This window comes from Stenella coeruleoalba (assembly GCF_951394435.1).
Source record: "Stenella coeruleoalba genome assembly, chromosome: 5".
NCBI lineage: Eukaryota > Metazoa > Chordata > Mammalia > Artiodactyla > Delphinidae > Stenella > Stenella coeruleoalba.
This window is the reverse complement of record NC_137150.1, coordinates 40,806,675-40,824,026: the sequence shown is the minus strand read 5'-3', so window position 1 is coordinate 40,824,026 and position 17,352 is coordinate 40,806,675. Positions and strand designations below refer to the sequence as shown.

Genomic DNA, 17,352 nt, shown 5'->3' with positions numbered 1-17,352 from the left:
ACAAATATTGTAGGTATTCTGGGGAAGGAGGGGTAGGGTGAAGTCCCTGTGTCTCCAAGGACAAAATATATACCCAAAATAAATGCAAGGAAAAAAGAGTCCTGACAGATTATATCACTTCCCTGTATATGACTTTCCAATGGCTTTTAATTTCACATGGAGGCAGGGCTTATAAGGCTCTACATTATCTGGATTCTTCCATCGTTTAACTCTAGCCACTCTGGCTTCCTGGTGTTCCTAGAAACTTCTGGCATAGTCCTTCCTGCCCCAGGGCCTCTACTTACTCCTCTACATTCTTCCTGAAATGTTCTTCTCCTAAATATCCACATGTCCACTCATACTTCCACTGGGTCTCTGCTCAAGTATCTCTGGCAGTGGCCTGTATAACCACTGTGTCTATCTGAATCCCCATCCCATCCTGTTTTCCTGGTTTTACTTTTATCACCTAGCACCACCTGATACAGTATGCAATGTATTTATTATCTTCCCCATCTTTTAAGTGTGAGTTCCTTGAAAAGAGGGACTTTATTTTGTTCACTGCTTGATCAACAGCACCTAAAACAAAGCTTGGCCAGTAGCAGATGCTATCTGAGTGAATGCCTCAATATTAAAAACGTAGATAAATACGACCACAAAAATAAAAAAATTAATACAGCTATATATTAATATTCAATATGCCCAGTGGACATCTGTCTGCTTACAATCTTTTTACCTCTTTTTCTTTGGGAAGAAAACTCGACCTCATTTTTTGAACATTTGGATAATTGCTCCAATTCCAGTCCATCTAGTTCTTTCAGATAAACAATCAGTATTTGCCTTCCTTTGCTCATGAACCAGACTGTAACAAGGGTCTTTCTTGAGGACATGATGAAGGCTCACTGTGTTTGTTGGTGTCCCTAAGATACTGTGTTAACTCACCATTACCTCCTCGTGCAATAAGATGCACATCTACCTATGTTTAATTGAAGCCAACATGGAAATAGAAGCAGGGCTGCTCAAGTGCATGATCAGAGGATTTTAATGTCAAAGTCAATTCTGACTATGAGCCTATGATCTAATTCCCTTTCTTGCTGAAAGCTTTTGGAAGAACACTTATATGTTTATATACAAGAAGAAAAAGTTCTGGAAGGAAAAATGTGTTTTCTCTAAGCTCTCAAACAAATAAAATAACTACTATCTTGAAGGGTCCTTAGGAAGACTGGGCCAAAGTATACAAAATATAAAATTAAAAGCATGGGTATCAGAATCAGACTGACTTGTTCCTGAATTCCTATACCACCACCATATGCTATGCGACCTTGGGCAAATTGTATAAACCATTCTGTGCCTCAGTTTTCTTATCTGTCAAATGAAGTACTTAATAGTACTTTATAACCTTCTGAGAAATAAAAACAAAAACCATTAAAACAGAGTGGTCACTTGTCTATAATATATGAAATCTACTTTTTATTCTACAAACTGCTATCTTAAACATTCTAAATATTACAAACCTGTTTTTGACCACACAGGGGGAAAAAAGTGTATATCCTTAAACATACCTGTCTTGAAAGCAGTAACATTTTCTTCTAGCAATTTCTGCTTTTTTTGGTCAGGGGCTGTAGTACGTACATTAGCTTCAAGTTCCTTAACTTGGACATTCAAATATTCTTCTTGCTCTGATAAACGCTACAGAAATGTTTTAACATTCAAAACTGTTAGTATTTTAAACTTACTAACAATAGCATTTGCTTTAAACACTCTAAAAAAAAAGGTACTTAAAATCTTTAAGAGAAAGACAAAAATAAGAAAGGGCAGAAAACACGAACAATTAATATAAAAATCGAAAATGGCCAACAAAACGCATGAAATGTATACACTCATTAGGAAGATAAGTTAAAATGCTATTTTTTAGTATTTATATCAGATTAGCAAACTTACAACAAACTGAAGAGTACCTAGTGTTCAAAGACTTGGAAAAATTATTTGCATATGCTACTATTAGTAAATGAATTAGAACCGTCTTTTTGAGAACAATTTGGCATTATGCAACAAACGCTTAAAACACTGTACAGGGCCTCCCTGGTGGCACAGTGGTTGAGAGTCTGCCTGCCGATGCAGGGGACACGGGGTCGTGCCCCGGTCCAGGAAGATCCCACATGCCGCAAAGCAGCGGGGCCCGTGAGCCATGGCCGCTGAGCCTGCGCGTCCGGAGCCCGTGTTCCGCAACGGGAGAGGCCACAGCAGTGAGAGGCCCGCGTACCGCAAACCCCCCCCCCCCCAAAAAACCCAAAAATAACACTGTACACATACTGGGTAATAATTATAGTTTTAGAACTCTAACCTAAGGAAATAATTGGATGAGTGTATTAAGGTCTGCATAAGAAGGATATTTAAAACACAGCAGTATACATAGTCAACACAGAAAAATATTTATCAAATCGTGATACGAACAAAATATGCCAATACAATTGCACACAAAGTAAATGTACATTTGGCTTGGAAAGAAAATCGTAATTAATAAGTGAAGAAAAGTTAATAAGACTCATTAAAAATTCATATGCAAATTTAATATGTATATCAATATCTACCATATACATAAACACATACATGCAAACTAGACACACTAAAAGTTGAAAGACATACATAAAAATTTAAGGTGATAATCTTTTGAGTATTTCCTAAAAACTGTTTTCTGATTTTGTTTTTTAAAAGAGACTGGGCATGTATTGCTTTTTCATAATTAAGAAAACATTTCACTTTGAGAAGAGAATGAAATAAAGGGTCACATAGTTGCTAAGGGAAGACACATTTCTATGGAGTACAAATGGAAACCAGAAATAGCTGTGGCTGGAGCAAACACTGTGACAGGGCGTTTATCCATTAGTACTCGGAGAAACAAAATCAACAGATGCGCCTTACACCTAGAGACTCAGCCTCCTCCTCCCCCCTTATCTTTTAAAATTATAAGCAAACAGCAAAATGCTTCTGCCAAATTGCTGTTGAATTCCAATAGTTTCAGCTAATATTGATTAAAAAAGTACCTGGATGCTTGCAGTAAACTTTTCTAGTGTGTTCCTCATTTCTCGTTCACTATGCCTTAACTTAACTACTGCTTCTTCCAGTTGTACTTTCTGTTCCTGAATTTGCACTGCTTTTTGAGAGTCTCTCTGCAACTGTGATTCCATTTTATTTACCTACAAAGAAGAATACCAGTGAAATAAGTTTATTCCAAGAGTCATTTCAGATTAACAGCAATTTATGAATGAAGAAAACCCAAACTTCTGATCTTAAAGACTAGAAACAAAGCAAACAACCCAGGTCCAATTCCAAAACCTAAAGCTTAGGAGATGGTCAACTAATTTCCGCATCATAGAATCAGATGAAAAGACCATTTTAAGTGTTGTATAGTCAACTACTATTACAATGAAGGTATACTACACAAATATTTAAGTGGAAAAATACAAACTATTTCAAAATATGAAAAAAAATCAAGCCACAACTCTTCAGAAAAAGTTAGGTATCCAGGACATCTAAGTACATATTTTTAAGGAAGAAAAAAGTATAGTGTTCCGAGGGTGATAATGGAACAGAGCAGTATTTCCTGAGCATTTTGACATTCCTCTTATATTTCTGGACATATAAAATTTGGAAACATGTATCAGAAGTCTTTGCTATATTTACAACTTAAAGAATTATGTCAAAATAGAAAAGATAATTATACATCAGTAACTATGTGAAGAAACAAATTAAATGTCAAACAGTAAGTAAATGGTTAAATTATGATATGATCCAAATGTCATAACAGAGAAAGATATATATGCCGAGCATATATTTTTAAATTAACATACTTTTAAAACTTTAACAAGTTTCATATAAAATCCCACAGCTTATATACTAGTCATTTAGAGAAAATTCAATCTGTTAATTGAAAATTTGACTACAGTACATTTAAAATAGCAGAATTTTACAGTATGTTACTTATCAGTAAAGCTGCTTTAACAAAAATGTCTTGACCGTAATTTTGTACATGCTGACCTCTTCTTCTGGGATTTCAACAACAACTGATGAACCCATCCTTCCTTTCATTACTTTGCTTCCACCACCAGTCATTGTACCTGGAGAACAGAGGAGAGAAGTCAGACTTAGATGTCTCCCCCAACAAGATTAAATAAACTCAATGGCAGGGAAAAAAAACATTACCTGACTGTTCTATGATTTGCCCCTGTAATGTTACCACTCTCCATCTTCTATCTTTCTGATATGCTACTCTTGTGGCTTGATCTAAGTTGTCAGCTACTAAGGTATCCCGTAAGGCAAAGTAAAAAGCTTGGCGAATTTCCTCATCTTTTACTTTTACTAAATCAAATAATCGAGGAGTATTTTCAGGAGTTTGAATTTTGGTCATTTTCTTTGCCCACACTGCCATCTAAACATAAAAAAGAAAAATAATATATATATAAAGATCATTTCTGTTAGATATAATTTATAGAAGTAATACACATGTATTAAACATAAGGACATGTATACAAAGTTCTGAGTATCTACATAATTGAGTATTACTTTACTGTTTTTTTGCCGTACGCTGGCCTCTCACTGTTGTGGCCTCTCCCTTTGCGGAGCACAGGCTCCGGACGCGCAGGCTCAGCGGCGCTGGGCACGAACCCGTGTCCCCTGCATCGGCAGGCGGACTCTCAACCACTGCGCCACCAGGGAAGCCCTACTTTACTGTTATTTTAAAAAAGAAGTTATTGTAAAACTATCTCTATTCACAGATGACATGATCTTATACGTATTAAAATCCCGAGGAATTCATACATTAAAAAACTATTAGAAATAACATAAATTCAGCAAAGTTGCAGAATACAAAATCAATATGCAGAAATTAATTGTATTTCTATACACTAGCAATGAATAATCTGAAAATGAGATTAAGAAAATTCCATTTACAATATACTAAAAACAAAACAAAAACCCCAGGACACTCTTGATATTAAAGAACAAAATGAAAGGACTCCTGATTTTAAAGCTTACTACAAAGCTATAGTAATCAAGACAGTGTGGTATCAGTGTAAGGACAGACACAGATAAATGAAAAGTCCAGAAGAGTCCAGAAATAAACCCTTACATTTATGATCGGTTGATTTTTGATAAGGGTGCCAAGAAAATGCAACAGGGAAAGAATACAAATGGTGCTGGAACAACCTGATATCCAAAAGAGTAGAGTTGGACCCCTACTTTACACTGTATTACAAAATTAACTTAATATGGATTAAAAAACTAAATTTAGAACCTAAAGCTGTAAAACTCTTAGAAAACAGAGGTAAATCACCCTGCCATTGGATTACACAGTAGTTTCTTAGATATGACACCCAAAATACAAGGAACTAAAAATAAACTGGACTTCTATCTAAATTTTTTCCTTCAGAGGACACCATCAAGAATGTGAAAAGAGAGCCCACAGAATGGGAGAAAACATTTGCAAATTACATACCTGACAAGAGACTTGTATCCAGCATATATAAAGAATTCTTACAACTCAACAGTAAGACAAACCAATTAACAAATGGGCAAAGAATGTGAACAGATTTTTCTCCAAAGATAAACAAATGGCCAATAAATAAGCACATGAAAAGATGTCGTACAAAAACCTGTGTACAGGAATGTTCATGGCAGCATTAACCATAATACCCAAAACATGGAAACAACCCAAATGTCCATCAATTGATGAATAAACAAACTGTGCTACATCATATAATGGAATACCATTCGGCAGTAAAAAGGAATGAAGTGCTGATACACATGTATTAGCCCCACCCCCTGCAAAGAGAAGAGAGGGAACTTATTTATTTATTTTTTGCCACACCATGCGGCGTGCAGGATCTTAGTTCCCTGACCAGGGACTGAACACGCACCCCACAGTGGAAGTGTGGAGTCTTAACCACTGGACCGCCAGGGAAGTCTCAACATGGATGACCTTTGAAAAGTAAGTTAAAGAAGCCATACACAAAAGGCTACATATTATATGATTTCATTTATACAAAATGTCCATAATATGTAAATCTAGAGACAAAAAGTAGATTAAAGGTTGCAGGGGGATGGAGGGGTGGGCGAATAGGGGTAGTGACTCCTAATGTGTATGGGGTTCCTCTTTTGGGGTGATGAAAATATTGTGGAATTAGACAGTGGTCATGATTGAACAATCCAGACCATGTGAATGTACTAAAACCTGCTGAACTACATATTTTAAAATAATGAATTTTATGGTTGTGAATTGTATCTCAGTAAGTGTTTCTTTTTCTTTTTCTTTTTTTTAAAGTAGTTATTGACGATGGAAGTTAGAAATGCAAACTACCAATCATTGTAACATTGGAATGTATATTCCTTTAGGGGAGGCAGTAGAGGATTTTTTTTCACAACCATGTAACCCCAGAGCCTAATATAATCCTCAAAACCTATCAGGTGTTCACTTAAATAACTATGAAAAAAAAGCTAGGATTCAAAATCAAAAAACACTTGGCACTTAAAAACTAAATTACAGGTAGATTATGAATACCCACCTTATCCAAACCTATAAAGGTTGCAACTCCAATATTTTGTCTTTTAAGGAAGTTTACACATTCTTGGGCCGTATCGATAGAATCAACAACAATGTAGTCTAATGCATGACAACAGGATGAAATAGCAATATCATATTTTTCATCAATTGCTCCTAAGTCCCCCTAATAATTGAGAAGAGGGGGGAAAAATCAATGCACAATCAGCAAGGAATTAGGCACAGGATCATTTTATTAGTAATTCATATAGATTTTTCAAGTTGTGTTTAACTGAACTATACCTACGTATGGTTTTAAACAGTACAAAAAGGGTACACAGTGAAAAATTTAAGTGTTCCTCACATTCAACCTTTCTCTTCTGCAAAGGCAATCACTACTAGAATTTTTAATCTACCTTAAAAAAAAAACTTATGGATATACAGAGTTTGAATTTTTAATGAGCACAAAATGAGAGAACTGTTTTCACTGCATGTAAATAAAAATGTATAGTGTGAAAATTTGAAACCTAAAAGTATTATAAGCAAAATAACTTATAGAATAATAAAACTCTGAATTATTGAAAGCCATTTAAGATTATGTAAATCTGCTTCTCAGTCTATTAATACATAAGCTATCCCCATTTCCTTCCAGCCACCTTCTAGCTGGCCACAGCTCCCTTCCTTCTTCAGGCTCAACTCAGGCTTCAGGTACCCACTATCCCTAGCCTTGGGTTTTGACATCATCCCTTGTTGATTTTCCTAAACTCTAGCCACAACCTTTAGTATAATGGTATAAAACCCAGAATATAATTTATCAAGTTCTTATTTTTTTTAAAAAAGAAAAAAGGAGTTTGTTAAGTTTATCACTAGAGTTGGATCCCTTTCTTAAAATGACTATAATTATACAAAATTAAAAAAAAAACCCAAAACTATCTGTAACATGAACAAATACATACCACAAAGAATTTTATCATGCCTGAGTGTAAGAGCAAAATGTTTAAAAATGAAAGTCCTTTAAAAGAAACAAAAGTAAATGTTATTTTATGTACAGAGACAATATACAGTTCTTTAAGTCAAGGTAAGAAAATTATAACATCTGAGAAAAATGTATAGTCATTTACAAATAAATTTACTTTACCAATCTTCCATATATTCCTGGAATTCTGCCAGATTTTTTTTCTTGAATTATTGCATCAAGGACTTTCCCCCTACTTCGATTCATTGCTAAGGAACTCTTCGCTTCTTCAACTTTTTGGAAAAGATCACGAACCAAACTTTTGAAATTTATTTCTTCTTGTGTAAGTTTTTGAAGTTGTTTTTCTTTCTAAAGGTGAAAATAAAGAAAATGAATCCCAGAAGGTTACACCCTATCACAGTATAGAATTAGTTGTAATACCTAAAAAAAGAAGGAAAGGCCAATAATCAACACTTGAACCAGGACTAAGCTGTCACATTGCAACTGTTGGTTTGATTTTGAAAAATATGGATGGGTTTTCTGTTTTAAAGGGGGCAGAAATTATCTGGGTCAATAATAAGGAATATAAACACAATATAGACCTAGGAGCAGTGCACTGACTGCTAGAGCTAGAGGAGTTAGGGTTGTGGAAATCCCAGTTTGGCACCACACAGTTAGGCATAAATGTGTCCTAATTCTTATATTCTTACACTAATCAAAAACAGACCTCAATACAGGACTCTAGTTATGGGTGACCGGGCAGGGCTATGATTACACTGTGCCTTGCTTTTTAAATAAAAGGAGATTTATTATATAGTATTATATAGCATATATTATTATATCTAATTAAATAAAGGAAAACAAAGAACAAAAAAAGCATAGCTCTGAAATGAAGGAGAGCATGAGTGAACACTACTATTGCTAAACAAAAACGTCAGGCTGCCAAGAAGAGGAACCACACACATGCACACAAAAAGCCTAATTCTCAGTTTCTCAATCTCCAAGTTAGTGCAGCCATTTTTCTGACATTCTCCTTCACTTCCTGGCTTTAAATTATTACCTCTATTACCAGTCATACTGGTTTAAAGTATTGATAAAAGCTCAAGTTGCAGATTTAATTTATCCAAAAATAAACTGAATCATAAGGAAGATAGAAGTAGTCACTGAATATAACTTAAGTTTACATTTAAATTCTATACGGCCATTAAGTTCTCTGATGACCAAGCGGCGTGCATTTACTAAAATGAAAAAGACTTCATTTTCAGTGTAATTTCTCTCCAAGCAGCATTTTCTATTGCCATCTTGCCTAATGATGCTTTTGAGATTAAAGTTATGAAATTCCTTAGATGTCTAATTCACTCAAGGATAGCAGAGGACGTGGATGAGCTAATAAGCCAGATGTCTTGATTAGTTTAACAACTTGCAGTCCCAACAAAGAAAACTACATTCATAAATTCAAAAACAGAAAAAAATACACTAAGATAGTTGACTTGCATATTTGTTCACACACACACTTACACTTGTGATTTTCCTTTACCATTGCCGAAGTTGTCTACACTTAGATTTAGGGAAACAAAAAACTTTCTTCTGTTTAAATTTTTATAATGGGAAATAATGGTGGCGGCAGTGATATTATTTGCTGTTTGACACTTGAAGGGAGAATGCAGCTTCTTGATAGTCTCGATTCGTATCAGATAGAATACTGAAATATTAACCCCATTCTTTTCGGAAAGATTACACTAAACAATAACAACAAAAATATCTATGTACCAGTCACTTAAGATGTTGAGATCAGGACTTCCCTGGTGGCACAGTGGTTAAGAATCCGCCTGCTAATGCAGGGGACACGGGTTCGAGCCCTGGTCAGGGAAGATCCCACATGCCACGGAGCAACTAAGCCTGTGCACCACAACTACTGAAGCCCACACGCCTAGAGTCCGTGCTCCGCAACAAGAGAAGCCACCGCAATGAGAAGCCCGCGCACCGCAACGTAGAGGAGCCCCACTCGCAGCAACTAGAGAAGGCCTGTGCGCAGCAACGAAGACTCAGCGCAGCCAAAAAAAAAAAAGATGTTGAGATTTAAAAAAATATATGTAAATATAAAAATAAATAAAACTAGGGTTCATAAACAATGTTCAGATGAAATACAGAAAAAGATTTACCTCCTTTAGTTCATGTTCAATTTGAGGGAGTTTTGCCTGTGTATCTCCAATTGCAGCTTTCCTTTCTTTGAGAGTCTCAGAAGCTGCCATTAGAGCTTCATTGGCCTTACTTAATTGAGACACTGCGGTATTATGACGACTGAGATAGATATCAAGTTCTGATTGGGCTACATCCATCTTTGAACGTGCTTCATTTACTGATTTGCTGAAATCCATAAGTTCTTTCTCTCGACTCTGTTAAAATATGATAGACCCCATTAAATCCGAAATATATGTGTTTTCAAACCTAAACTGAAATGGAAACCATTCATTTTGAATTTAACTTAATAGATTCTACAAGCACAATATACAGAAATAAATCTCACAAGTGGAATGGACTAACAGTTTTTGCCTAGTTGTGAATGTTCATGGTATACAGTCTTTTCCCAACTGATTTCACAAGAGCTTAACAAGGTAGATACCATACGAATATCTAATATCTCAATTTAGAGATTAAAATGACAAAGAAGGAGTGGTTGAAAGAGAACAAAAATGTGGATCTGAAATCTAGATTCCATGGTCTTTCCACATTACCTTACCTAAAATGGTAAGGTGTAAGGACTACTCAGCAGAAAGTTTCCTCAAGTATATTTATGTTGGAAATCTTTTTAAGTTTTAGAGGTAAGGTGAGGTAATCCCCAACACAAGTCATAATTTGATGAGTGAGTAGAAATTTTGGACTACTGTAGTTGACTGTGTAGAAAGGACCTACTTATTAGAATAATGGAATAAGAAAAGCCCTTACAAAAGCCTAACCCTTTTATTTCACATACAAAGCATTGGCCCAGTAATATAGTATGATATTAGAACATGCCCATATTTCAAAACAGAATCAATTTAGTCCGTAAAGAAACTCCAAAACACTTCATGGAGGTATAATTAACAAAGGTCTTATGTAACTGACTTAAGTAACGTTAAGTCAATTCAACTCAATTACTGTCATCTATTAAATATCTATTTAACATGCTCAGTGTTGTCTAAAAGGCTGTGGTGAATATAAACAAAGATAGCTAAACTCTGTGCTTATACTCTTGCTGGGGAGACAAGACATATCAATGAGACAATCTCACACTCTTGCTTTAGGGAAGTGCTAACATAAGGTAGTAGCTAATATTTATTAATTCCTTACTTTCTAGGCACTTTATGTAAGTAAACACACGTTTTATTTTCACAAAGATTCACAAGATGGGTAATATTTTCTTCCGCATTTTGAGGAAGATAACTTGGAGACATAACCTGAGTTCAGAGATAATAAGGGATTGACCTAGGATTTGAGCCAAGAACTGACACATGAGCCATGGTTAAAACTATTACAGAAGAGCTACAGAAGCAAAGAAAGGAGATGTCATCTACGGTTAGTGTGGTCCCAAGCATTTATAGGTAGTAACCAATAAATTACCAAGAAAATAATTTAAGAGAAGATGAAAAAGAAAATTTGATGATGAAGTCAATGTGTAACGAAGAACTGCACATAAAACGAAGTATTTGATGAGTATTTTCTTCTACCACTGTAAGTTCTCGTTAACTTTTTTTTTAAAACGAGAACGCAAACAACAAAAAAGGGAAAGAGTCTAGGCTAACCATCTTTAGGAATGGTAGATATTAAAAGTCCAAACTTTTTCTTCTAACAGTTCATTTTTTAATATTACTATAAAAACAATCTTCAAGATTAACAAAAAAAAAGCCACCAAAATATATGCCAACTGATAAAGAAATCTTACTTCTTTTTCTTTCTGAAGCCCTTGTGTTTCCTGTTTAAGGCTATCCATAACTTCCTTTAATTTTTTTTCTTCTTTTTCTTTTTCTTTCTCAAGGGCATTATTTCTAGTTGTTGTCTCAGTTATGATATTCTCACTCTTGGCAGGTATACTTTTAAATTCTTCAACCTAAGATTATAAAACAAATTAAAGTTACTAGAAGCATGTACCTTTAGGCTATCCAACACCATCAATATTTGGCTTATTTAAAAGCATTTCTCAGGATCTTCTAGATCTTTGCGGTTTTCACTGTAATTAAGTTTAAAGCAGCTAGTTTTAGCAAATACTTCCTTAATCATCTGCTGCAATTTCTATGTTCTCTCAGTCTAATGGTAAAACTAATTCTACGAATTCCTGATTCCTTATGGAGAACAATTCTTCCTCGCTGAGCAGATCTTCCTTCTGCTCCAACTTTAGGCTGTAATTATCCTTCTTCACCTATGAATATGGTCTGAGTACACGGAATTCCCTGAAGTACCCTTCAAAGTACATTACAACTTACCACAAATTACCCATACACCCCTAGTTTCCCTCAAATCTTAAGACCTTTCCTAACTTTACCCTTCCAGAGTCACCACATAGGACTAATATTTTATTCCATTAATACCTTCCAGTAGTTATCACTTTTCCACAGTTGATTCCTAAAGGCTAATTATCTCTACTACAGTTACATTTGGCTTAATCTGCCCAATTCAGGGGTTTCTATCAAATCCATGCTATTTTGTTTATTCTGATTATCTATTACCAGAGAAATTAAACATTTCCCAAAATGGTGTCCCTCAAACACTGATTCACATAGATGTGTTACTGTACTGAGCATAAAGCATTTTGTGAACAAATGCATTCAGAAAATGCTTACAAGTTGAAGCAGAGCCTGTCTTATAATTACCATGTAATTATATGGTACAAAACTTTTTTTTTTAAATAAATTTATTTTATTTTTGGCTGCGTTGGGTCTTCGTTGCTGCACGTGGGCTTTCTCTAGTTGTGGCGATCAGGGGGCTACTCGTCGTTGTGGTGCGCAGGCTTCTCATTGCAGTGGCTTCTCTTGTTGCAGAGCACGGGCTCTAGGCACGTGGGCTCAGTAGTTGTGGCTCACGGGCTCTAGAGCACAGGCTCAGTAGCTGTGGCACACGGGCTTAGTTATTCCACGGCATGTGGGATCTTCCCGGACCAGGGCTCGAACCCGTGTCCCCTGCACTGGCAGGCGGATTCTCAACCACTGCGCCACCAGGGAAGCCCGGTACAAAACTTTTTTGAGGGGAGAGGCTTTATGTGTCTCATCTATTAATATCTGATTAAACTATGAATATAGTTTGAAACACCCCAAATTAATTGATTTATTAGTCTGGCTCCTAGCAAGTTAGGCATTCTGGTCTAAACCTCATCTTTCTTTTTTTGAAACCTCAGTCTAGCTAATCAACCACTTGCTGTAAATTATGAACTTCCCCTTCCCTCCCTTTTAAGGGAAAACTGCTGATACTCTTAACTTGATTTCTGCAGACAAAGGTACTATTTTTAAAAATCTATGATATGTAGCCAAAAACATCTCTTTAAATCATACACTCTAGGAAGAAGAAAATTATTGTCACCAAAATAGAATTGCTGATTTGGTAAATATTTTGCCAACAATGTATATCAGAAACATAAGCTCTAAAACTCAAAGTCAATGGATACAGGATTTCCCTTTGGGGAAAAATCAGGTTGAGATAAATCCTGAAACACTTAACATTCAGAATCCCAACTCATTCTCTTAGGTAGTATGGGCCAAGAACATTCATGAAAAATAATAAAAACTACATGTGATATTCAAACCTGAAATTTTAAGAATTTCTCCCCTATAACTTACCTTTTCTTTATCTTTTTGAAGTTGTTTTTCCAGTTTTCTGGCTTTACTTGTAGCATGCTTTAATTTTTCCCTAACTTGAACATCTTCTAAATCTAGTTTTGTAAATTTTTCTTTGTTCTCCTCAATAAATTTTGTAATTTTGTTCAGCTTCCTAGCAAAGTAAGAAAATTCAGTCACTATTTTGGATATTCTGATATTTTAAAGCCACCTTATATACCTTGCCTGGTTATAAATGTATCCAAGTTCTTATAAGGTAGGATCCTGTTTCAAGCTGACCCTCCCCTCCACCCATATTTGAAGGAGCTGTTAAAATGTGTGACTATAGGAGTTATTTTGTCCTTCTAAGCTGGATTGGAAATAATCACTATGATGTCTAGGTATAGAAAAATTTGACCATAAAAAATAAGCAAAACTCATTTTAAAGAATAAAAAAGAAAACTGCATAGGTAAGGGATATTGGTGTCATTGAAGACTGATATGAGAAAGGTAATGAGAAAACTTTAAGACAACTAACCTGTCAGGTTAAATGCTTGTTTGCTACGATGTTTTGTGTTATTATGTTCTGCCACTAGGGGGTACAGCCTGCATTATTTTAAGACCAGTGTTGGGCAGTCAAATCTGTGATAATCATCATCAACTAGATGTAAGTCAATTAAGTTTTTTGTTTGCAAAAGGAGACCATTTTATATGCTGGCAAATGTATTACACGCATGTGCTGGCAGTAAGTTTATATACAGACACACACACATACATGCAATAAAATGTAACTATATAATCTAAATACTTTTAGTACTTTCCAAAAGATTATTACTTCTCTATATCTTTTACATCTTTATTCTTAGCTTTCATTTCGTTTGACAGTATATTGCTCTTCTCATTAATTTCTTTGGTATCTTCATGAATTTTTTCCTTTTGAGTCTCCATTTCAGCAATTCGTTTCTGCAGATCATAACTAGAGAGAGGAAAAAAAAGATATCAGAGATCCTAAAATACCATTTCTAAAATTCTCTATTTTAGTAAAATCAGCTGTTTCTAAAGTATTCTTAACCACAGTCAACTAATAATTACCTAGGATTACTGACAGGGAAGGGGGAACCAACCTAGGGTCAAGGCTAGAATTAGGAATAAAAATAGGCTCCACATAAACAAAATTAGATCTGCTATTATATGAATTCAAAAGAATGTATATGTAAAACTATTAAGCATAGTAATACTTGTGAACCCACCTCCCAACTTAAAGCAGGATACTTAAAAGTCAACTTCGATACTATGGTAAACAACCCTAATTTAATGAATTCATCACATAAAGCAACTTTTAGAATTTTTTTAACTTCAGTCTTCACATTTCTCTAACATGGGAAAAGAGAAGGGCTTAGACTTACTGCCAGAAACTAATACAAAAATTGATAAATTAAGGTACTTACATGTAATATTGACAAACATGATTCTTTTTTCTAAATATTTCATTTTCCAAGGTAAGAAATTCAATGGCTATGTTTTTCTCTCCTTCTAAGGCGTCCTTTTCCTTTTCCACCATCTTAACTCTGTTTAACTACAAAAGTTAAAAGTGTAGAGATTGTTCATATGAAGTGTATTTGAGCAATCTGAATTTAAAATATGCCAACATTAGATAAAAAAACATATAAACTACATTAATATAACAATGTTCCTCTGAAATGCCAATAAGAAAAATATAAAATTCAACCTAAAACACTAAACTCTGCCTGAATAATTATGACTATAACTTGAATATCTAGCTCAGTAAAATTAGTTAATACAGAAAACATTCTGGTTTACAATACAACTAAAGTCTACAGAAGATTCACCTTCTCTCCTCTGTGTTCATTTAATATTTCAAATCTCCGACACAAGACTTTAATAGGTTCATTTAGCCGTCCACAACCAATTATATCTTCTAAATATTCAAGCATACCCTCATCATGTTCAGTCTGGCCTTTTGGTTTCATCATAGCAATTTGTTCAACTTCACCCTTTAAAAAAAGTTAATATTTCACACTCATTGCATATGTTTAGCAACATCAACCTTAAGTGAGAACTAGAAACAATGAACAAATCCAACAGTAATGAACAACTAAATGATTTAAATCAGTGTTTAAAGACATTTAATAGAAGTAAAAATGTTCTCTCCACTGATACTCTTAAGGGTTTTAAGCAAAATTCAGCAAAGTATTCATACAATCTACAATTAAATCACTGTGGCAACATTTTCAACTACTAACAGAATTATAGCTCCTATTCTAAAACAAAGAATTTTCAAAAAGATCCTTCACGGTTAAACTGTAGGAATCCTGTCCCAAGATGGTTAGTATCATTAAGGTTTCTCTATAAACCTGGTGTTATGAGTTCCTCAGCAAGCGCTGGGCTTCGTAAGAATGTCTCAGACTTAATGCTGTAACTTTCTAAAAACAAGACCATTAAATGAAAAAGGAAATATTACTATTTCTCATGGTAATAATATTAATAGAAGAAATCCAACTGACTGGAAACTAAAGATCCTGGTACATACAACACTGGAAAACTTTTGCTTGCAATCGTTATTACAACAACTTTTGAACTATAATTAAAATTTTAGATTAACATTATATATTTGTATTTACGCAGTTTAATTACAAAGAGAAAAGAAGAAAAAAATTCACAATCAGTAACTTTCAAGGCTGATTGCCAGGCAGCCATTTAGTTTGATGGGGAAGAAAATTTTGTCTGAACAATGCTCAGGCAAACTGCTGCTACTTTACTTCACACCAGTAGCCTGCTTGTACTCTATATTATTGCAACAGAAGAAAAGGGACAAATAGAAAAAAAAAATACCCCTTTATTTCTGCAAGATAGCAAAGACTGAAAAAAATCTTTTTAAATTATATATTAAAAAAGCATATAGTCTTTCTCAATTTAAATATCTACAATATGTATTTGTGAATGAACCTTAAAAATCTGGGGTAAAACTTGCTAATGACAAAGCATCATATTTACCAAAATCCTCAACATAATTATACAAGGTAAAAAAATTTAAAGATAAAAGAAAAGATAAAAGAGCTTATTTTAAAATCTACTCATTAGGGACTTCCCTGGCGGTCCAGTGGTTAGGGTTCCACACTTCAACTGCAGGGGGCATGGGTTCGATCCCTGGTCGGGGAACTAAGATTCCGTGTAAAAAAAAAATCTACTCATTAAAGGGCCTAATTTTAAACATTTTTTACAGATGATCACTTTTCTGTACTTTGACAACAGGACATGATTATAAAATACAAACTGAAATGCTATCCTAAGAGCCTGTAATTTTTTAGATTTCTCTGCAACCGTGGGTATGTATGAATTAGTTTTAACTAAATATTAGCGTTTAAAATATGTAGCTATTTATATAAAATGTTTTATTCTGCTTTCAATTATCAGTTTTTTCCAAATATTTTCATAACAATTTTAAGTTTCAGACAGGATTTAAGCCTGGCAGAGTGTCCAAAGCTTTAGATTACAACAGGGACTCCAGCCACTGAGGAAGCCAAGAGACTTATTCAGTTGTTATCTAGACAGGGTTTATCAACAGCAACATTACTGACATTTTGGGCTGAATACTCTTTGTTGTGGGGAGCTAGGCTGGGTATCACAGCATGTTTAATAACATCTGGGACCTCTACCCACTAGATATCAGCAGCATCAGGCTTCCCCCAGCTGTAACAGCCCAAACTATCTCCAGACAATGCTAAATGTACTGGGGGGTGAGGATGCAAAACTACCCCCAGCTGAGAATCACTGATCTGGAGGTAGTCAGTTTAACTTTTTTGTATTAGTGTTTAACAATCCAAATATCTGACACCTGATAGTCTAACATTCTACCGAATTCAATTTGAATATCTGAACACTTATTTTAAGAAAAATGGAAAACCAAGCCAAGAGAACTTAACATGTCCGCGTCAAATCACTATAAGGTATTATTTAAGTATACACTTTTCAGATAACCAGAAGTTATGATTTGGTGTAAGAATGATAAAAATATTCCTAAAGGCATCACACTTTTCCTGGCCAAATTACTTATTGAAGAGATGGATTACCACCATTAGGAG

General features: G+C 34.7%; 1 protein-coding gene across 3 annotated transcripts in view; it reads right to left on the bottom strand.

Annotated features, from left to right (window-relative positions):
- Positions 1-17,352, bottom strand: part of SMC4 (structural maintenance of chromosomes 4) — a 34,597-nt gene that overhangs the window by 7,507 nt on the left and 9,738 nt on the right. For 2 of the 3 annotated variants that reach the window (XM_079921676.1, XM_079921675.1), the window contains exons 6-17: positions 15,100-15,264; positions 14,698-14,825; positions 14,085-14,225; positions 13,274-13,424; positions 11,389-11,553; positions 9,629-9,862; positions 7,650-7,835; positions 6,537-6,698; positions 4,180-4,405; positions 4,015-4,094; positions 3,021-3,173; positions 1,539-1,665 (exon numbers count right to left, since the gene is read on the bottom strand). In XM_079921676.1, the coding sequence (XP_079777802.1) occupies positions 1,539-1,665; positions 3,021-3,173; positions 4,015-4,094; positions 4,180-4,405; positions 6,537-6,698; positions 7,650-7,835; positions 9,629-9,862; positions 11,389-11,553; positions 13,274-13,424; positions 14,085-14,225; positions 14,698-14,825; positions 15,100-15,264 (1,918 nt within the window). The remainder of the gene's footprint in view (positions 1-1,538; positions 1,666-3,020; positions 3,174-4,014; positions 4,095-4,179; positions 4,406-6,536; positions 6,699-7,649; positions 7,836-9,628; positions 9,863-11,388; positions 11,554-13,273; positions 13,425-14,084; positions 14,226-14,697; positions 14,826-15,099; positions 15,265-17,352) is intronic. The other variant, XM_079921677.1, reaches the window with a different exon arrangement.